The following is a 22,222-nucleotide window of genomic DNA, read 5'->3' as shown; positions in this document are numbered from 1 at the left end:
GATGCCAGGGTGGGGTCATGGGTGGTGGGTAAAGGCCCAGCTGGGGGAAAGCAAGCCCCCAGCCCCTCCCCTTCCTCCCAAGGCCCCGCCCCTGGAGCCAAGCCCTGCCCACCCCCAGCTCAGTCCCTTCCCCATAGCCAATTTTGGGAAGTCTGTGCCTTCTCTTGCCTACATTACTACCCATGGGTGGTGTATTTATTGACCTGCCTGTTAGCAGCCCCTTCCGAGCCACTATTGTCTAAGACAGTGTTTCCCAATTTTATTTGGCCACAGAATCTTTTTCAGCTTAAAAGAATTTCAAGGAATTCCTAGGGTTGCCAGGGTAAAATTTGTCAAGCAAAAAAAAAAAAAAAGCAAAGCCGCAAAATAGATTCTGTCTCTTTAAGAGAGGTGCGGGGGAGTGCTGCGTTCTTGGAACCCCGGGGTTCTGCGGAGCACCAATTGGGAAACACTGGTCTAAGGAAATCCCACATGCAATCTCCTAGGCCCAATCCCACTGCAGACTGGTTCCGGGATTGAAGAGAGCAGAGGGAATCTTTGCTCTGTCAACGGTGGGTCTGACCCTACAGTGTTGACTTTTAAAAGACAAGGGTTCCAATCCTGTAGGCCTGAGACAGCAAAGCTCCCACTGAGTCAATAAAAATTACCAGGAGTTCATAGTCTTTAAGGGGCCCAACAGACTTGTTAGGACATAAGCTTTGGTGAGATGCAACTCACTTCAGCAGAAGTGTCTTTTCTGCCCACGTATTGAGGAAGTGCATTGTATCTCACATTGTATCTCACGCCCTAATACAAGTGTTAGTGACGGCTTTAAAGGGCCACCAGACTCCTGGTTGTTTTTGTTGAAACAGTCTAACACAGCTACCCCTCTAGAACCATTGAATCAAGGGGATTTTAGGTTGCATGAGGTCTGCAAAATCAAGCCAAGTTTCTCAAAAATTTGTTTTGGTTCCAAGTCCATTCTTAGGATGAAAACACAAGGCTGGACTTTCCAAAGGGCTAAGCATTCGGCTGCTACTTTTGGCATTTAGTTTGCTTGTAGCTGCTACAGATTTTCCCCTTTTCCTCCCCTGCCCTTGGTCTGTCTCACTCATCGGTTCATACATTTAAAGGCTAGAAGGGACCATTAAATTGTCTAATTTAGATTGATGTTACTGGAGCGCTTTAGTGGGAATCTCTCTCTCTCTCTCTCTCTTTTGAGACTGGGGCATTTCCTTCACACGATACACAGTCAACCTGTGGAACTCCTTGCCAGATGATGTTGTGAAGACCAGGACGTTAACAGGGTTCAGAAAAGAACTAGATACATTCATGAAGGATAGGTCTAGCCATGGCTATAAGCCAGGGTGGATAGGAGCTATATTTTTAGCCTTTGTTTGTCAGAAGCTGGTAATGGGTGAGAGAGGAGGGATGATTCCCTGTTCTGTTCAGTCCCTCGGGGGCACCTGGCATTGGCCACTGTCAGAAGACAGACTGGACTGGATGGACCTTTGGTCTGACCAGTATGGCCATTCTTATGTTCATCCTGTACCACGCAGACCTTTGCAGATTGGTTGCTCACAGAGTTTTATCCTTCCATAGCCTCATTGGTGAGATTCCATGCAGAATCAGCCAGCTTTGCTCTCCTCTGTGCAGGAAATTTGCTCTTTAAACAATTTTTTTTTATTCTTATACCAGATTTTAAGAGGTTTCTGGTTCATTGCTGGCCTGATATTTTGAGTTTGGCTGCTCTAAATCCTTTGTTCTTTTAACAATTCAATTGTTTTAAGAGATCTCGACGTGGATTTTCATAACAATAGAATGGTGGATGCTCGAGAATGAGACAGGAGGTCGTAACTCACTCTTAGTTTGTGATGTTTGTCTTTAGAATCTCACCACACTTCCCAAGAGCTGTTGGCTTGTGTGTGACCTGCCGGCATGTCATGAGCCACGTATAGCGAGAGTGACAGGTTTTACTTGGGCTGTGTCCTGTTAATGAGCCAGAAGGGGCCAACGGGTTGGTATCAGGTGCGGGGTTCAGTTGTTGGCTGGAAGGACTGAGAATGTAGATTTTGCCTCAGCCGATCAGACAATTGGTTCATTAAATCCATTCTCCTACCGCCTGCCGTACTAAATGAGATTACTTCAAAGCCTGCCTCCAGCAGCGCCAATTCCTGATACTACAGAGGAAGGTGAAGTGTACTTGTATCCAAACATGCAATGCTGCATGAGGGGCCAGGGTAGGGATTTTGTGTATGGACACACACAGACACACACACACAGAGACGCGCACACAGACACGCACACATGTACACGTACACACAGAGACACACGCAGACACAGATGCACAAGCACACACAGAGACACACACAGACACAGACGCACAAGCACACACAGAAAGACACAGACACACAGACACACACACACTCTCCCTCTTTCAATGAGCTCGACTCTGGGATGTTTACCAACCTGCCCACATGAACAACACCACGACAATGATGAGAATTTCCCCAGCTCGCAACTGCTGGTTTTTCCCCATCTCCTTCATTGTCACCTCATCTGCACAGGGGAAAGAGAGAGACACAATGAGATTCATCTGTGCAGCGAGCTCAATCAGACTCTGCTTCTTCGCTCCCCCTCTCCCTCCTCCTCGCTCTCAGACCAGTGCGGGGTGGCCGTCGGTCTGAAAGGTTTGGAAACGTGAACCCCAGACGATTGCACTAAAATCGCTCACTGGACACCCGTTTAATTGTGCCCCCGCCTTGCACGGTGAGTGCACAAGAGCCACAAGCAGCATGAATTGTTCAGAGGCGTCACACCTCTGGCAGGTGGTAGCACTGTCACTTCTCTCTGTGCGCCGGGTGCAACAGGAATCCCTGTGACAATGGCATCTAAGCCCTGTGCATTCGAGCCGCCGCGTCGCTGTTCCATGCCGAGTTCCTGCCAGCCCTCTCCGGATTGATGCCGGGCAGCAGGCAGGGCGGCATGATCTTTCTCAGCAGAGCTGCGGGATGCAGGCCATATTGTGCCACCCTGGCCTCAAAGGACTAAGAAGATTGCAGATCAGAGCTCCTGGGAAGCCCACGATGCTCTCCTCAGTGTTCTCCGATGAGTGGCAATTCGCTATTTACAGACTCCAAATCACTGCAGCAGAGTCAAGCACTCCCGGCAGCCTAGGAACCCTGGATGAAAGCCCGGCGATACAAAATGGCCTAAACTAATCATCCGGGAGCCCTTTGTCACCTGTTCCTCTCATCGCCTGCTCGTTAGAGGGCCCCGGGAGGCAGAACATCTCTCTGACCTGCCTCGACACCATCTCATTGTGGCTGGATGATTGCTCAGATGATAAGGCCCTTCCCTGACCGGCTGGCAGTTGCTGACTTGGCAGAAACATTCCAAAACCTGTTTTAAAAAGCAGCGTCTCCATTAGCTCCAAGGGTAGGGCAGGTTAGTAACTCTCCCAGCCTTGCCTCAATGCTGCTGCAGCGTCCCTGGCACAGACCCCTGGGGTTCTGTCCCAAACTGCAAGAATTTCCCCCACCATTCATCATGCTGATCACCATGCTCCTGCCTGGTCCCATTTCCTTTGCAACCACCACCAGGTAGATTTGAACCTGGGAGCTGAGTATAGGAGCCTCTACCTTCTGAGCTAAAAGCCAGCTGGCTCCCAGCCCCTGTTGTAGAGGTCTCGTGATCTTAACTGTTGCTGTGGTCTAGGTACCACTTGCATTGCTCAGTAACCACACTAGGGCTATGTCTACACTCGCAGCTTCTTGCACGAGTACAGAGCATCCACACTGCCCGCCCACTCTTGCACAAGGAAACTTACAGTATGGTGTGGTAAGAGAGGGCTCCTTCTGCAAGCGCTATGCTCTTTTTTTATCAGGTGTAAGCCTTCTTGCGCAGGAGCTCTTGTGCAAGAGGGCAGTGTGGACGCTTGGCTGGGATTTCTTGCGCAAGAAAGTCCTCTGGCTAAAGTGGCCATCAGAGCTTTCTTGCACAAGAAAGCGTCCACACAGCCATGGGTGCTCTTGCGCAAAAGCACAGCTCGCACATGGCAGTGTGGACGTGTTCTTGCACAAGCCTTCTTGCACAAGAACCCTTGCACAAGAACGGCGGTACTTTCGCAAGAAGCCGCCAGTGTAGACGTTGCCTAAGTGTGTGGGTTACATCTCCACCACCCCCAGGGGAAAGAGGGATGGAAACGCAGGTGTCGGCAGCCCTAGCGGCTGTGGTTCTAGGCCTCGCTTTATTGGAACAGGCCGGCCTGGCTGCGCTTAACGGGTGAGGCAAAAGTCACATTATCAGTGGGCGGTCGCGTCCTTACCAATAGGGTGGGGGAGAGGGGGGAATACGCAGCCCACAGGCCGGACGCAGTTCGCCAGGGTTAGCCCCAGCACTTTATTTACCTGCACGCCCGCAGGTACGGCCACTTGCAGCTCCCATTGGCCGCGGATCGCCCTGCCCGGCCAATGGGAGCTGGAGGAGCGGCGCCGCTCAGGGTTTGGCCCGAGGGGCTGGCTGGCCTGGGGCAGTGGGACGGAAGGAGGGTTTTAGCTCACATCCTGTTTCCAGTCTGGCCCTTGTTCCTTTCCTTTCGGTCCCTGCACGCCCCCCAGTCGTGGGGAGAGAGGGCGGGGGCAGCACCCGCTGCCAGTGACTTTCAAGGGCAAGTAAGGTCACGGCCACCGGTGCGTCTGACCCACAGGTGGCTCTTGGTAGCATGAGGCAAGTGCCCCGCTCCCCCTCCCTGCCCTTCTGGTGGCCCTTCCTGCACCCCCCTCCCAAGCTGCCTCCAGTCTGACCCCACCATGCAAACACTTTCGCTAACTTTCTATTTTTGCCTCAGGGCGCTGAACCTACCAGAGACGTGTCCCCGTCACAGTATTTCCGCCAGCTCCTAAGCCTTCGCTTTGGGCTCCCAACCGCTCCTATGGGACAGTAACTCTCCCCTGGGGAAGGGTCCCGGAAATGCCAGGACTTGTGCGTAACGCGTAGGGGAAGAGTCCCGGGACGCCGACGTGCTGCCTCTGCACGTCCCCCGGGCCGCTGCCGCCTGCAGTTCTGTAGTCTGAGGCTGCTGACTGCAATGGGTGTTACTTCGGCTGGCCTGCCTTTCGGACGCACCAGGCACTGTCCCTCACTTCCCCAAGCATCCCCTGCCCCCCACGCATCTGGGCATCTTGCCCCCACTTGCCTTTATTTTTTGAGGCCAGCTTCTCAGCTTCCCGGGGGGTCTTGAAGAGGACCGGTTCGCTGGCCGGGCTCTGGCCCTGGATGCTGATGGACTGGACATGCACGATGTACTCCGTGTCCTCCTCCAGGTCCCAGAGGGCGCATGAGCGGGTGGTGGTGTTCACCTCTTGGATGAAGCGCAGCATCCGCACGTCCTTCTTCTGCAAGGCCAAGGCAGGAAAACACAGGCGCTCAGGCAGGGCTCTGTGTCTGGGTGATGCTTCCCATCCCCCCCAGGGCCCCGGGCAGCTCCTCCACATAACGCTCCCCCGGCCCGTGCACAGGAGGAAAGACACGTGCTCTGCTCGGATCACCCAGGTGCCTCGAGCCGCGAGAGCAGCTCCAGCAGCTTAAGCAAGCAGGCACCGAGGAACGGCCACTCGCTCATCCGACAGGCCAGCCCCCCCACCACGGACACAAGCGTAACCCCACTGACTTCAGCGGAGAGACACCTGGTTGATCCTGGAGGGATCTGGGCCAGGATTTGTAGAGGAGGCGACTTAGCGAAGGCTTGTCGGAGCAGGGCTGCCTCCGTTTCATGCAGTCCACGGAGATTTGGAGCTGGTGGCATGAAGGGTGCAGCCGCTGGCGCTCTCTAGTGTGTCCTCCCCCTAAGGCCCAGGGCGTGAACGCCGGTCACACGCTCCGTCTCCCGGGAGCTTGCTTGCTGCAGCTTGTGTAACTTCACAAGAAGCAAGGGGCGTTGAGGAGGGACATGAGGAAAAACTTCCTACTTCTCAGGGGGGTGAAACACTGGAATAAGTTGCCCAGGGAGGTTGTGGAATCTCCATCTCTGGAGAGATTGAGGAGCAGGTTGGGCAGAGGCCGGTCAGGGATGCTCTAGATGGTGCTTGGTCCTGCCGCGAGGGCCGGGGACTGGACTTGACGACCTCTCGAGGTCCCTTCCCGGTCTAGTGTCTCTGATTCTATGCCTCTATGAACAGACCAGGAGCCACAGATTCCACTCCCAGCAGCTGTAGCTCCGGGCTCCTGGGTGAAATTCCCCCTGGGCAGAGCCCAGCCCGAGGCCTCGGCCCCTTGAATGTCCCCGGGAGGTCTCAGCGACATTGTGGGGCCTGTGCTTCATGCTGGCCCCTGAACAGGTGACTCTCGGCCTGGAGGAGTGAAACGGCGACCTCCCCGCGCTGGCTCTCAAGAGACCTGCTCTCCCCTTCCCCACATGGCGGCAGCTGACAGTTCTCGCTCTGCACGTCCTGGGGGCCAGAGCTAGTGCTGAGATTTGGGGCGGACGCTAGCTCGGGCAGGTCGCACTTTCTGCCTCGTCACCGGTGGGCCCTGGAAGCACGGCGGCATGAAATGCTTCGGCCCGCCCCTGCTCTCAGTGAAACCTGCAGCAAAACTCCCAGCTCCTCTGCCCCTGAGCAGGTTCCTGAGCGTCGTTATAAGGGCTTTCCCTGCCTTGAGGTGGGACAGAGCTGGGCGGGGATGGGGGGAGATGGATGGGGGAGTCCTGGGTGCAGGTGGGGTGGAGGATGGGCAGGGGAGGCTTGGGGTGGGGACAGGTTGGAGAGTCCACCGGCCTGTCCCTTCCCCAGTCTCCAGAACTGATGAGTTTCCTCGGGGCATTTTACGGCGGGAGCAATGCCCCTGCTCAGCCCCTTTGCTATGAAGACAAGGGCTTGCTTGGCACCGTCACCCTCCCCTGTCAGTGGGCCGTTCTCTGTCCCCGCGGGTACGCGTCTGGGCGTCGTTCACGGAACCGGGTCAGGGTGAACAAAGAGGCTGATTCAGAGCCCTGCAGGAGCCTTGGGAGAGCTGCGGGCCGGGCCGGCTGCACCCTGACACATCCCGAGTTTTCCCTTTCCTCCCTGCCGGCAGAGCTGCGGGGGCCCCAGCCCGTGTGCAGAGGAGGGGGGTGAAATGCGGAGGATACCTGCTGGGAGATGGCAAATCCAATAACCACTTCATCCTCCAGCACATCCCAGGTCACGACGGCCGAGTTGGCCTTCAGATGTTTGACGGTGACGTTGACGGGAGCCGACGGGCTGTCTGAGGAGACAAAACACACGTTTTACCGCGGCGGAGTCCCTGGCGCAGGAAGGAGCTGGAGAGGGGGGGCCCTCGGTTCCTGGAAGGGAGCCGAGATGGGTTGCTGCAATAAGAGGAAACAGGGTTGAACCCGAGTCAGCCACTGCCCCTTCGCTAGGGGAGTGTGTGTGTGGCGGGGGGGAGGGGAGCTGCCGATGCCTTCCCCTGGGTGCTGGCTCCAGGTGTTAGGGACACGGGCACCCGTATCCTCTCCAGACTCAGCCCCCTGGGTGAGTTAGAGCCGCATTCAATCTGCATGGGAAACACTGAACCCTTCAGACACCAGCCCAACGCCCGCCGTGAAGCTGGTCTGCCACAGAACCCCCTCCCACAGTCGCCATCTAGCGGAGGGGCGGGGGCCGCACACAAGTAAAAACCCCCCAAATCCTCACTGACGTGGCCCCTTGCTGAGAAGCAGAAAGCCGCTCCCCACATTTCCCTCGCACACCAGAGCCAGGGGGGCCCAGGCTGGTAGATTTTGCCAGGGGGCAGTGAGAGGGGCTGGAGTGTGGGCTCCCCAATTCTGGGGGGGAAGAGCCGGGCAAGCCGGGGCTGGCTGTGGCCCCCGGGCCTTGGGTTCCTCATCCCTGCTCTAGCTGGTCTGTGAAACTCCCCTCCTGCCCCGCTTTCTCCTGGAGCGCTTGCCCAGCCTCTGGGACGACGGGCCAGGCCCCCAGCCTGCGGGACCTCCGCCGCAGAGGGCGGCCTGTAGCTGCAAGCATGGAAATGCTGGTGGCCCCATTAGCCCCCTTGTGGGTTTGAAACCCACGTGCCGTCCAGGGGGGTGTTTCTTTGATGCATACGGCCCCCTTCCTGGGGAATGCTGGTGTGTTTTGCGGTGCCGCGAGGCCAGGCAGGGCAGAGGTGAGGCCTCCTTCCATGTGGGCGCTGGAAATGCCCCCCTTTGGGCTGGCTGCTGCAGGGCCGACTGACCAGGGCGCTTCAAAGCGCGGGGCCTTCTGAGCTTCCTGGCTTAGAACGAACGGGAGAGACCCCTGGCCCTGTCCAAGCAGCGCTCGGAGCTTCCGTGGTCACCAGGGGTTCGGGGCGGGGGCTGGACACTATAATAATCGGCGGCTGGAAGAGTTTGCAGCCGGAAGACCCTTTGGCCCGAGCTCAGTTGATCAATGTCAGTCAGAAATTGTCGCCGTCTCTTCCCACCTGCGATCTCTGTCCAGTTCCCAGCAGCCAAAAGGAAATCCCTTTCGTTACTGTCAGTAAATGAACCTCCAGCTGGCAGCCTCATCAGAGAGGCCAAGGACCGGGCCGGTGGACCCCCTTCAGGACTCAGCGGAGGTAGCCCTGGGACTGTACCCTGGGCTACAGAGAGGCCCTTCCACTATTCCCTGCACCACCCCCCTTTCAAAACCCAGTAGGGCAAAGAACAGCAGGGTCTTAGAATCATAGAATCATAGGACTGGAAGGGACCTCGAGAGGTCATCGAGTCCAGCCCCCCGCCCTCAAGGCAGGACCAAGCTCCGTCTACACCATCCCTGACAGATGTCTATCTAACCTGTTCTTAAATATCTCCAGAGAGGGAGATTCCACCACCTCCCTTGGCAATTTATTCCAATATTTGACCACCCTGACAGTTAGGAATTTTTTCCTAATGTCCAATCTAAACCTCCCCTGCTGCACTTTAAGCCCATTACTCCTTGTCCTGTCCTCAGTAACCAAGAGGAACAAATTTTCTCCTTCCTCCTTGTGACACCCTTTTAGATATTTGAAAACCCCTATCATGTCCCCCCTTAATCTTCTTTTTTCCAAACTAAACAAGCCCAGTTCATGAAACCTGGCTTCATAGGTCATGTTCTCTAAACCTTTAATCATTCTTGTCGCTCTTCTCTGCACCCTTTCCAATTTCTCCACATCTTTCTTGAAATGTGGCGCCCAGAACTGGACACAGTACTCCAGCTGAGGCCTAACTAGTGCAGAGTAGAGCGGCAGAATGACTTCACGAGTTTTGCTTACAACACACCTGTTGATGCAACCTAGAATCATATTTGCTTTTTTTGCAACAGCATCACACTGTTGACTCATATTCAACTTGTGGTCCACTATGACCCCTAGATCCCTTTCCGCCATGCTCCTTCCTAGACAGTCGCTTCTCATCTTGTATGTATGGAACTGATTGTTTCTTCCTAAGTGGAGCACTTTGCATTTCTCTTTATTAAACTTCATCCTGTTTACCTCCGACCATTTCTCTAACTTGCTAAGGTCATTTTGAATTATGTCCCTATCCTCCAAAGAAGTTGCAACCCCACCCAGTTTGGTATCATCTGCAAACTTAATAAGCGTACTCTCTATCCCAATATCTGCATCATTGATGAAGATATTGAACAGTGCGGGTCCCAAAACAGACCCTTGCGGAACTCCACTTGTTATTCCTTTTCAGCAGGATTTAGCACCGTTAACAACAACTCTCTGACTACGGTTATCCAGCCAATTATGCACCCACCTTATCGTGGCCCTATCTAAGTTATATTTGCCTAGTTTATCAATAAGAATATCATGCGAGACCGTATCAAATGCCTTACTAAAGTCTAGGTATATGACATCCACCGCTTCTCCTTTATCCACAAAGCTTTCTTTGATAGGATAACGAGCCATCAGATTAGTTTGGCATGACTTGTTCTTCACAAACCCATGCTGGCTATTCCCTATCACTTTCTTACCTTCCAAGTGTTTGCATATGATTTCCTTAATTACCTGCTCCATTATCTTCCCTGGGACAGACGTTAAACTGACCGGTCTGTAGTTTCCTGGGTTGTTCTTATTCCCCTTTTTATAGATGGGCACAATATTTGTCTTATTTCATCTTGCAGAGATTCACCCAGCCAAGGTCCGTGAGTCATGCCTGATGAATTTGCTCCAATGCATTGAGGATACGACTGAGCCGAGAGGTGGGGTGGGGAAGCAGCCGGCACAACAGGCTCTGACGGCAGCATAGAAACAGCACATGGAGCTAGGGGTCTGCCCCCTTCCAACGTCATAGAATCCTAGAGCTGGAAGAGACCTCAGGAGTCATCAAGTCCAGCCCCCTGCCCAAGGCAGGACCAAACCCAACTCAATCAACCCAGCCAGGGCTTTGTCAAGCCGAGACTTAAACACCTCTAGGGATGGAGACTCCACTACTTCCCTAGGGAACCCATCCCAGTGCTTCACCGCCCCCCTAGGGAAATAATTTTTCCTAATATCTAACCTGGACCTCTCCCACCACAACTTGAGCCCATTGCTTCTCGTTCTGCCATCTGTCCCTCCTGAGAACAGCCTCTCTCCAGCTTCTTGGAACCCCCCTTCAGGAAGTTGAAGGCTGCTCTCAAATCCCCCCTCACTCTTCTCTTCTGCAGACTAAACAGACCCAAAGGTCCAGCCCGGCCGTTCAATCCCGGCACGGTGCTGAGAAGTGACCCCGGCACGGGGTGACTTTGGGACGGCGATTGAAAGGGGTGAATTACTGGCTTAGTACCCAGGACCAGAATGCGGAGGCTAAAGACCATTCAGGATGGGGAGAAGGAACGTGGGAGGCACCAACACTGGCATCTCAGTCCCTTGTGTTTCGCAGGGATATGAATGACCTTGAGGAAAGGAGAACGTGGAAAACGCCTTCGTTTTCTGACGGCATGAAATGGGGGGCAGGAGGGAAGAGCCGGGAGAGCAAACCCCTTTAGCCCGAGTAGGGTAATACTGGCTGTGATGTGCATTGCAAGGCGGCAGCCCCCCGAATCTGTGTCCACAGAGACGGGAGGGAACCTGTAAAGCAGGAGTCACAATACGGAGCAGGTGGCAGGGGATCACGGGGGCGTCACTAAATCCATCTGCATAATAGAAACCCCCCGAGACTGAGGGGTGGTCACAGGCTGATGCGCTGAAATGGAATGTAATGGGCCGGAGGCGGCTCTCCCTCTCCCCCGGCAGAATTCAGGGCACGCTCCGCTGGACGCAGTGGAGTTAATCCAGCCTAAAACCGATGGGAGAGAAGAATCAACTGTGAAGCAAGGCAAGTGAGTTCTCTGCAGGCTGAGCCGAGCGAACCGTTTGCGGGGAAGATCGGCTGGGGTTCTGCTTTCCTCCAGCCTCGCTGCCGTTCCGGTTTGTTCCACGGACGTCCGGACGCGCTGGGCCAATCGCGCTTTCTGTGCCATTCCAGTCGTGTGGCGATGAGATCGGTGCCATCCGGTTCCTGCTCTCTGACGGGTCCTGGGTGATCATCTCCAGCGCAAATGCTTGTGCGGGCAAAGCTGCTCGTTGGATTCCCTGACGCCGTGCGTGCAGATCTGCGTGTCGCTCGCTGCCAACGCTTGTCAGCAAAACTCACAGTGTTCCCAGAAAGGGACCCCAGAGGGGTAATGTTCATCTGGCCTCATTTCATCAGGCAGGATATCTGGGGAACAGGCTATGCAATCGTCACCCAGCACATTAATTTCTGATGCACCGGGGACAGCTGCATCGGTCTTTTAGTCAATAAGAGGCCATATGTTCCTGGGTTTGTGAGTTAGCTGTTTAGCTTCATTCCAACACAGGCCAGAACCCTGCCTTGCTCCGAACTGCAAGAGCATCTGTGTGGCAGTGTTTGAGTGAGCGACATGCACACACATGCAGAGATGTTCCCCTTTTTGGGCCAATGACTCTCCTGGCCCCAGGGGGGTGGTTCCACTAAAATCATGCTGGTTTCTCATGGGGAACGGCTGCTGTGAAACAAACCGTGACCCCCCTTTTGTTTCCTTCCCGCAGGGAGCTTTCACAAGGTGGACCCCAACCCTGCCCACTGCAGGCGCTGTGTGTCGCAGCCATGCCTCACCCCTGCGGACTCTGAGCCCTTTGGAAAAGAGCAGGGCCCCGCCGTCTCCGCGCAGCAAGGGGGTGCGAGCAGCGAGGAGAGCCGCCACTCTGCGCGTCATGCGGAGAACGCCCATTAAACACGCTGCTGATGACTAAAGAGCCGTTTTTCTTTAAAGACAGAAGCACTTTTATGACTTTGGACTGAGCTGACGCTGGCCTCTCGTCCGGCAGCCGGCGGCTCCTTGTGTCAGCCTGTAGGATGGGACGCCGGCGCTGCCCGCCTGCCTGGTAGCGTGCTGTTGCCTAGGGATTGATATCACCACCCTTGCTGGGGTCAAGCAGCCATCAGTTAGCTGGGGAGATTGACTAGACCCTGGGTTCCCAAACTGGGGGGCGAGCCAAGATTCCAGGGGGGGCATGAGGCAACTCAGCCCCCCCATCAAGTTTTGCTGCCCCACTCAAGTTCCTTTTTTTTTTTGCTTAACAAGGGTTTTTTTTGGGGGGGGTGAGGGTTTTTCAAAAATCAGAAAGGGGGGGTGATGCTGAAAAGTTTGGGAACCACTGGACTAGACACTACACCATGAATGGTACGTAGAGAATCCCTACCCAGCGCTAGAGTGGTACCCAGCTGTGCCTACTAGCTCGTATCTACCTATGGATGTGTACCTATAGGTACCCTGTGCCTACCTAATACCTAATACTCTAGATTACCCTATCAGAGCTAGATTCAACACCCTATGGATAGTATACCTTATACCAGGGCGGGGCAAGATGCTGCATCTGGCCGTATTCTAGTTCTATCCTGCTGCCTGTGCCACCGAATTTCCAGGCGGTGACTCAAGCAGCAGGATCTGGCTCACAGTTCATGGTCGCGGTGCTACCTGGCAAGGGCTGGAGCCACGAGCCTTTTAAATAGCTGCAGCAACCTTGGGCGGCTGCCAGGCAACGCGGTAGCAACAGGGCCAGGAGTTGCAAGCTATTTGCTGTGGTTTTAATTCAAGAACTACAGAGGCTAGTCCCCACCCCCACCCCTTTCACCCAGGCCCCCCCACAGAGCAAAATTCATCAAGTGCCCCCCCCCCGCAAAAAGTATTGCCCACCCCTGCCTAATACAGTACAGGTTGAACCTCTCTGGTCTGGCAACATGTTGCCGGATTAGAGAGTCCCTGGACCAGAGAGCCCCAACCGCAGAGGTTGAGAGCGCCTGGGTGCGGAGCTGGTCTGGTGGGCTGGCAGCCCGCAGGGCTAGTGACCTGGGGGCAGGAAGCCCGGCCAGCAGCCTGTGGGGGCCAGTGGCTAGGGCCAGCGGTGGGCCGACAGCCTGTGGGGCTGAGCAGCCAGGAGCAGACCCAGGAAGCCAGGAGCAGGGCCAGAGGGAGCAGAGCAGGCAGTCCACAAGGCCGGGCGTCCAAGGGTGGCTGCTCTCCCGCGGGGGATTGGCATCTGGGAGCAGAGCCCCGTGAGTGGGGCCGGCATCCTGCAGGGCCAGGTGGCCAGCAGCAGAGCCCCACCGGTGGGCCAGGGGCAATACACTGGCCAGGGTGGCAGCCAGGAGGGGAGCCCCAGGAGAATGCGAAGACCTTACCTCCCTGGTCCAGCAAACTCCCTTGTTCGGGCCCGCTCAGGTCCCGAGGGTGCCGGCCCAAGGAGGTCCGACCTGTTCCCCACCTATAAGTAGACTGTGCCTGCTTCTGACCTCCTACCTAATCCAGCTGCTGTATAGTTAGTGTCATCTCTGTGTCTGAGCCATGCCTGTGTAGTGCTACGTGCAGTGCACACTACACAGTCTGTCCTTAATAGCTTGCGGGTCGCTAACACTTTCACTGCACCCGGTGCCCTATTGCTAAGGGATCCAGCAAAGCCAATACAAGAGACCATCCTTCTTAGCCAGGACCTTGCCTGCCCCAGAGTAGCCTTGGATGCCGCGCGTGTCCTCCTGCTCCATCCAACTGATTTTTGTTTGTTTTCTGGAGTGTTGCTTAAGAAAAATACCCGACCCACCCAAAGCCCTTTGTCTGCCCTCCGGCCAGGTAGGTGGCCTGGGCTGCAGGGCTCCCAGACGCTCGTCTGTCCTCTGTGCCCGAAATATCCTTCGCCTGCGTCAGCATGAGGGTTTCCCCGCAGAGGCCGATCCCTTTGTCGTCCACTTTGATCAGTTTCCGTTCCATCTCCTGCCCCCCGTGCTGTGCAAAGCATCAGCCGTTTTCCGCACCGCCACCCCTTCCCGCTGCCTGCCAACTTTCCTGGAGCCGGGGCTGCTGAAGTCTTCGAGTGGGGTTTCCAATAGCTCCCAAGTGACTTAGGAGCACATGTCTCCCTGAAAGGGGGGCGGAACCTGGGTTCCTAAGCCACTTTGAAAAGCCAGCCCTGTGTCTCTCTCCACTTGCCTCCTTGCAGGGAGACACTGGGCGCTTTTGGCCAAAGATCAGATACGGGGCGTTAGACTCTGGGCGAGAAAAAAGAAAACCTGAGATTTGCAGCCGAGCCAGAAGACGCAGGGCTGCATGCCTTAAACACACGCTTGCTCTCTGCAATGGAAGCTGCTGGAATTGGGGTGTCTGCTCCTGGGAATTGACAGCCTTCCTGCAGGAGTCACAAACGTGGGGTGTGCCTGTGGGAATAGAAAGGACTAGCCTCTGGAAGGGGAGCCGGGCCCAGGCTCCTATGGCGTCCTCATGGAGCTGGGAATAGGCCCCTACAAAGTTAAACAGAAATAGACTCAGCAGTCCTTGGCTGTCCCTTGCATAGGATGTGGTAGGGATGTAAAATCCCATTTAACTAGTTAACCAATTAAATGTTAAGTTTAACTGGTTAACTGATTAAATGGGGCTTGGGAGGGGGGGTCATTCCAGCCCGATTGGGCTACAGCGCCCATCCCCCACTCACCTGTCCACCGCCTCCAGCTGCTTCTGACCCCTTGGGCTGCCGGCTCCCAGCCTGTGTGGACTGGGAGCTGGCAGCTCTGTGCAGGGGCCCAGCGGTTCTGAAGCAGCCCTCTACCTGTGGCAGGCCTCGGGCGAGGGGCTGCTCTCCGGGTACCTGGTAAGCATCACCCGTTAAGGTAACCAGGTAACCAGTTACCCATTAACCAGTTATCCACTAACATAGGTCTTGTATTCCGATTGCACTGGTGGGCAAACTGAGGCTGGCATTAAATGAGGTGCCCAAGGTCACACAGAGTCAGTGTCAGGGGCTGGCTGAGCTCAGGAATTCCTGGCTCCTCTGCTCGAACCACACCCCTTGCTGTTGCCGATCTGTCTCTGGAAGCCTTGCTGAGTTCGCAGTGCCCCCGCTCTCGTCGTGAGCTTTGACTGTGGCTGCCAGCACAAGCCCATGTGTGTCCCCTTGGCCGTGCCGGCTGCAGAGAGCGGGAATTAAACAGAGGACGTGAGGCTCTGTGGCCCCATCGCAGCCTGGGAGGTCGCTTGCCCGAGCTGAGTATCTGCGCGGCAGGAGGATGCGGCCTGCGAGCCCATTTCTAAGCGTCGCCTCCCCCGGTTTGGGGTGTGAAGCCTCCTGAGCAATCTCCGCTTTGAGCTCAGCTGCGAGAGGCCTGTGTCTGCACCGGAACGCAGATGGAGCCGCGGCGAACTCGCCCTGGGATCGGGGGCCATTTCCGACTCGCTTCGTTCCGCTTCGGCAGGCAGCCCGGTGACGGGCTGAACTGAGTCCGACCCTCCAGCCAGCGGGCCAAGAACCTAAGCGGCGGCCGAGGCTCTGAGCTGGATCCACCTTTCCCATCGCTACCTCCCCGCTGCCAGCCCTTTCCCAGGGGAGGTGGGAAATGTCAGGCTGCCACCGGGGTGGCTATTTGTGACCTTTGCGACGGAAGCAAGTGGCAGAAACGCCCGGCCCACGGGGGAAGGCTGCGGGGTCCTTTCTCCGCAGAGCAGAGAGCGGCGCGAAGGGCCTGGCTTTCTTCGCTCTCCCGGGGGTGCTTTCTTCCAGGTGTAATGGCTCGTGGGCTTGCTGGGGTATTTTGCGAGGGCTGCAGCCGCCTTCGGCATTTTAACGCCCCGAGCCTGCGGAGGGCGTGGGAGGGAGCAGGGACCCCTCCGGGTGCCGTGCAGGCTCTGAGTCACATGAGAAAGGCGAGCCGGCAGCTTCAAAGGACAAGGAGCCCGGCGGGGGAGTCGCTAGCGCTGGAAAGGAGTCAATTCTTCCCTGCAGACCACCCCACCCCCTTGCGCAACGCTACCACAATGGCCCACACGCCCCCGCACCTCAGAGCCATGGGGCGCCCAGGGCCTGCGGGAAGGGTCGCCGTTGGGACTAGGCCGTTTTGTGCCATTCGGCCGGCACAAAGGAGCCGGACGCCGGTGCCATAACGGGCCAGCTGAGAATCGCGCTGGTGGGAGGAGCTGGCAGGGCCAATCCTCAGCTGGGAGAGCGCATAGGTCCGGGGAGTAGAGGTGTGGGGGGTGCTGCAGCACCCCCAGGTTCTGCACCTGGCTTCCCTGTGCCTGGGGACCGGCCCCTCCAGCTCTGGGTCCCAGCCTCCAGGCACCCCCTCCCCTCGGCCCCGCAGGGTCCTGCCAGCCCATGCGCTTTGCAGCTGCCCCGGGATCCTATCTCCATGGGCTTTGCTGGCCCTCCAAGGTCCCACCCCTCCGCAGGCTCCCCTCACTTACCAGCCCCACGGGCTCCACCAACCCTTGGGGTCCTGCCACCCATTGGCCCTGCCGCAGGCTCTGCAGCCCACCGGCCCCACAAGCCCTGGCATCCTGCCTTTGGCCCAGGGCTCTGCAGCTGCCCCCAGCTATAGCCCCAGCCTGGCGCAGAGACGGCTGCCAGCTCCCAGACTGGACGAACCAGACGCCATTACAGCGATGGAGTCTGGGCCGGGAGAGCTGGCACCCTGATCTCAAGGGGTGTAAAGGGGGGTTCAGCTCAGCACCCCCATCCCAAAAGTAGTTCCAGCCCCACTGCAGTAGCTCCTAGGCTGCATTCACCGGCACTGGTCCCTGTGGGCCCCCGGTCTCCCGAACGGAGGCGCTTTCAGTCGCAGGGGGCCCTGCCCCAGAACCCGGCTCACTGCTCTGAAGTGAGCACTGGGAATGACCGAAGGGTTGGGCCCTAGCTAGTGTTTGCTTATAAACCCCTAATCTCATTAAATCCTAGCAACAGGAAGAAATGGGGATGGTTTGGGGGGTCGTTCTGCCATCCGAGGGCCAGACTGTTCCTGAGATCGGTTTAATCCAGAGCCCACCTATGCAGCTTTGAGTAAAATGTTCTGGTTTGTGGCTCCCTCGCTCTCTACAGCTGAGTAACACAAGGGACGTGTTCTTAGCCAGCCTGAGAGTGTGAGGTCCTTGTGCGAGGCACGTGGGGGCCAGAGTTGTTAAAGCAAAAAAAACCAAAAAAACACTGTGGCCCCTTTAAAAACTGCATGGTGAGGCTTTTTGGCCCTAACAGGCTGCTGGCGGCCGCCCGCCGTCTTGCCTCCCTGAGCCAGGCCAGACAGCTCCCTGGTAAGCACGAGGGTTGTAAAATCAGAAAGTATCGGACATTTTAGCTGTCCAGTATTTTCTGTATTTTTATACCGGACAGGAGGCGAAAATAACGGACTGTCCGGTTCAATACCAGACACATGGAACCCTACTCAGCACCCATCTTTGCATCCAGATTTCCAGACGAGATCTGCGCCCCTCTAGGCCCCCTGAATAAAGACCAGATTTTTCAGATGTGCAGCGTTCCCAGCAGCCCACACCCTGACATTTACGGCCAGGCTTTTCCAATGAGAGCAGGGCCTACTCTGCTGTGCTCTTCTGCAAACCTGTCCCCAGTTATGGGGGCTGAGTCTTCCGAACATTCTAATTGTACATTTCTCTGTGCTTCCATTTCCCCGCCTGTAAAATGGGTGCAATACACCTGCGGGCCAGGAGGGTCGTGCCAAACAATTATGAGTCTAAAAAGAGTTTCAAAATATCGGGGCAAAGACTTACATGACAAACATGAAAGCATGGGCAGTGGGTATGCTAGGCGGGGCACGGCATTGCTTTCCCAAACCGCCAGGCGTGGCCTCGCCAATGCACCGCCCCAGAAGGGATTCTGGGGGTGGAGAGTCTGGGGCCTCTCCCTGTGCTCCAGGGCTGAGAGCCTGGGGCCGCAGCGCCCTACCTCCCCCGTGATGCTGAGGGGTGGGGCCTGGGCAGAAGGGGCTGGGAGTGGGGTTGAGGGCTTGCCTCCCCCAACCCTACATTCACCCACCACCCATGCGTGAAAACGGTGTCCCTAGCCTCTGTTTGTCTGGAAATGGGTGACAGGAGGAATCACATGAGGATTCCCTGTTGTGTTCCCTCCCTCTGGGGCATCTGGTATCGGCCACTTTGAGCAGACAGGACTAGATGGACTGTTGGTCTGACCCAGACGTTCTTCGTATGTTCTAAAGCTTGTGCTCTAATGTAGTGTTTGGCTAATGTTATTACTACTGCTTCATTCACATCCTTTCCCCCTAAAATTAACATCCCTCACAACTTGTTTGTCTTGAGCTGCCCCATAACTAGGGCTAAGTGCTGCTACAATACAAATAACAACAAACACCCAAATAAATCAAGCACAGGGAATTCCCAGATCCCTGTGAGAGAGTTAACCCAATTAGCTGCGATTTACAGCCACGCCGGACAAGGCATTAGAAGATGCACTGTAGGGAACCTTGCTGATTCTCAACGCTGTGGGCCTAGGATTTCTGGGCCTCTAGCTTTTAGGCTTCTGTAGAGTAACGGGACTGGAGCGGCTATTCTTTCAGCTTTGATTTGCTCAGAAGTAGCCAAGCGGTGTGTTTTCATTGCCTCGCCGTTCAGCGTTCCATCACGCCGCTGAGCACGTATGCAAACGGCACCGTCCGCTTTCCAGTCGCTCGTACGTACATTAACCAGCCCTCGGAAGTACGATTTACGATGGCGGTTTGACAGATGGGGAGATAAAGACACAGGCAGGTGAAATGGCTGGTCCAAGACCAGACAGGGCATATCTACGCTGCGATTAAACCCCCAGGGCTGTGTTTGGTCTGCAGGGCTATAAAACGGCAGTGGAGACCAGCTTCAGCCCAGCGTCTGGGACCCATCCCCCTTGTGCCTATACAGAATAATGAACAGTTATCTGCAGCCGTGGGGTGTCAATCCCTAATGCACTACAGGGGCCTTTGCTGTCTAGATCTACATTTGCCCCTGTATCAGATACTCAGGGTTTCACTATGCATGTAAAATTTGCATGCTTCGGTTCTCAGCTAATTCTTTTAATCGAATTATTCTTTTGTCAGGCGTTAATTTGGCTTCCGGGTACTTCCTGACATGGGAGGTTTTTACTTGACAACCAGAAGTAAAAACACCGGGTCAAATTCAGCACCAGCTGAAATGGGAGCAACTCCACTGCAGGCTGCTTATGCAAGCCGCCAATTTTATCATTTGGATGCAAGCAGGGTGAGTCCCCGGGTCCGCGTGGTTTAAACAAGGACATCACACTTCAGCGGCAGCGCGAGACTAGAACCTTGTGGGCTTGTCTTCACCCAGGCAGCCGCCCTTGTAGCGCGGGAGGAAGAGGGGTTAATATGGGTGTGACCGGAGCCTGCTTGTCTGTGGAATAAATCCCCATATCAGGGCACGCTCCGGCGGGCGGGACACGAGACTACCGTGGCTACTTGAGATCAGATGTTCCCTGCGCAGAGGCTGGCGCTGAGGTTAGAAAGCGCCGCACTTCAATTAAATCCCATTCATGCCAAATGCAGAAATCAATCGAGTGCTTATGGAATTCAGCAGCGGGCCAGGAAGCGCCGAGGCGGCAGCGAGGGGGGTCGCTCTGCCATGTGTAATCCGGTGGGTCCGACAGCTCACTGCTTTTTCCCCTCCTTTCACGGCTCGCTCCGGTTCTGATAATGGGCCGGATGCTGTGCGGTGCTGAATGCCATCGGCGTCCATGGGACTCAGGGTGTCAGCACTGTGTAGGATCAGGGACAGCTACCCCCACCCCTCCCACCTGCACTTAGCTGTATCTCCTCTGCCCCTTTGTAGTCAGCGGGGCTGTGTGGGAGGAGCTGAGGGCAGACTTGGGAATTACGGTCATTACATAGCTGGAAGTGACGTATCTTAAATCGCGTTTTCGTGCCATCCACACAGTGGGAGGGGGACGGGCGTGGGGTGGTTGGTGAAGGTAGCACTGGGAGAAGCCCTGCCTGCAACCCCACCCCTTCTGACCAGGCTCTGCCCCAAACCGTGGGGAGGGAGGAGGGCGGGAAGCCCCAGCCTCCCAAGCCTTGGAGCATGGGGAGGGAGGGTGCTAGGCACAGCAACACTCCACCCCCAGTATGTCTACAGCAGGCGTTCTGGGAGCGGAGTGTGGGCGGGGCCAGACGCACGGTTTGGGAAGACAGAGCCTCCCCCGCCTCGCACACCCGCCGCCCCTGTCGACAGGAGCAAACACTCCCATCGGCTTCTCTTACTCCTCGTGAGGAGCAGGCCTACCAGCGCTGATGGGAGCACCCTTTGAGTTTGATTTAGCGGGTCTTCACTAGACCCGCTAAATCGAACCCCGAAAGATCGACCACCGCAGCGTCACTCTTCCGTGGAATGTCGACATGGCCCACATGTCCGGCGACACAGAGAGCACTGAGCGGCCCTGAAGCAGGATCCAGCCGGATGTTCTTTGATAGGGCACGTGGATGGCACAGAGAGCCTGGCTCCCTGAATGTACAGGACTCGGGGCCCTGCCCGGCTTCCATAGAAATCACTGACAGTTTTGCTGTTGGCTTCAGCAGGAGCGGGCCCTGTGTTGCACTGCAGGATGGCTCTGTCTAGCCCCCGGGATGTGTCTCTTTCCCCTCCCCCTCCTAGGGATAAGCCCGCTTTGAAACGCCTGGTGTGCCGCAGCTGGCAGGCGTGCTGTTGGCACTCGGAAGTGGCAATGGCTTTGGCCTATTTTGAAGTCTTTTATCACCTTTGCATAGCGCCCTCCTGCTGCCCCCGCAGTCCGCATGGGCTGCTCAGCTCCCCTCCCTCTTCCGCTGCCTCTGAGCGATGGGGACTGGTCCGATGCAGCTCAGGCCGGGCAGGGCAGACCGGTCAGGCTCCAAGCTGACTGCTGATGCAAAACCGAATCACATTTCAGCCCCACTAAAGGACTTGCATATGTTCTCAGCCACCCCCCTGCGCGGCCAGTATCAAAGTTAGCTGGGGGGCTTTGCTAATGCAATTGCGGCTCTGAGCCTGACGGCTGTCCGACAGCATTACAGTACAGAGGACATAGCACACGTCTGCCTTTCCCTTTCAAGGCTCCCCCCCCCCACACACACATACACACATTTCTTCTCGGGCTGTGGCCTTCGGCTCATGTGATAAACCCATCCCGATCTGCAGAGGAGCACGTCCCCTGCACGGACACACCTATGGGTGCATGACAGGCCCCCTTCTGGGCCTGGCTCCCTCACCCTTCTTTGCTCAATCAGCAGCAGACATTTCCAATATTATTCTCCGGTCCTTTGTCAGGAAAAAGTGTTTTTAAACGGTCTGCTGGAGCCTGGGCCCCCAAGGTAGATTTTTTGGGGGTGTCTAGACATCCTGTGGAGGGCCTGGCATTGCCGTGAAACCATTCCCAGTGCATCGGGCCAGCCAGATCCTGCCCATGGGAGGGAGGGTTGGATGCTAATTCAGAGACAAAAAACCTTGGAATTGATTCCAAGTCTCTTTTTTCCACACTCTGGCAGGGCTGGCGACAGACTTTGTGTGGGGGGGGGGGGGGGCCCATGGCAAGCGTCCCCTTCTCCCTCCCCACATCAGTGGCCCTGCACTCAGGCAGGAACACCCACGCCCAGCACTCTGTCCTTGCTGACGAACACACAGGGGTTCACACAGGATGTGTGTTCCCAGGAGTGTCAGAATCTATAGGCTCCATTGATGGAGTGAACCCCTAGCCCATTCAGATGATGATTAATAATCATCTATTATTAATCACATACCAACACTGCCTGTCTCACACGTCCCAGCTGAGGATCTCTAAGCACCCTGCTGACACTGACAGGTTGCTCTCTAGGAGTCTCCTGTGAAGCCAGGAAATAGCATCGTCTCCATTTTACAGCTAGAGCAGCCAAGGCCGTGGAAGAAGGATGCTCTTGTGGTTATGCCTCGGGGCTCCGAGGCTCAGCCCTGAGCAATCACAGCCTCTCTGTGTGACCTTGGGGGAACGT

At 56.1% G+C, this 22,222-nt stretch overlaps 2 protein-coding genes across 12 annotated transcripts in view; one reads left to right on the top strand and one right to left on the bottom strand.

The window, feature by feature from the left end:
• Positions 1–12,202, top strand: part of S100PBP (S100P binding protein) — a 55,100-nt gene extending 42,898 nt beyond the window's left edge. For both annotated transcript variants that reach the window (XM_075908641.1, XM_075908640.1), the window contains one exon: positions 11,998–12,202. In XM_075908641.1, the coding sequence (XP_075764756.1) occupies positions 11,998–12,079 (82 nt within the window). In that variant the 3' untranslated portion in view covers positions 12,080–12,202. The remainder of the gene's footprint in view (positions 1–11,997) is intronic.
• Positions 1–22,222, bottom strand: part of FNDC5 (fibronectin type III domain containing 5) — a 53,480-nt gene that overhangs the window by 16,921 nt on the left and 14,337 nt on the right. For 8 of the 10 annotated variants that reach the window (XR_012897577.1, XR_012897578.1, XM_075908649.1 and 5 more), the window contains 3 exons: positions 7,109–7,224; positions 5,177–5,375; positions 2,449–2,538 (listed from right to left, as the gene is read on the bottom strand). Coding sequence is in view for 8 of the 10 variants with exons in the window: in XM_075908650.1 (XP_075764765.1) it covers positions 2,449–2,538; positions 5,177–5,375; positions 7,109–7,224 (405 nt within the window). In the remaining 2 variants the exon portion in view is untranslated. The remainder of the gene's footprint in view (positions 1–2,448; positions 2,539–5,176; positions 5,376–7,108; positions 7,225–22,222) is intronic. The other 2 variants (XM_075908647.1, XM_075908648.1) reach the window with 1 other exon arrangement.

The sequence above is a fragment of the Pelodiscus sinensis genome, chromosome 25, assembly GCF_049634645.1.
Source record: "Pelodiscus sinensis isolate JC-2024 chromosome 25, ASM4963464v1, whole genome shotgun sequence".
Taxonomy (NCBI): Eukaryota; Metazoa; Chordata; order Testudines; family Trionychidae; genus Pelodiscus; species Pelodiscus sinensis.
Note: the sequence above shows the minus strand (reverse complement) of the source record. Positions and strands in the feature narration are given on the sequence as shown.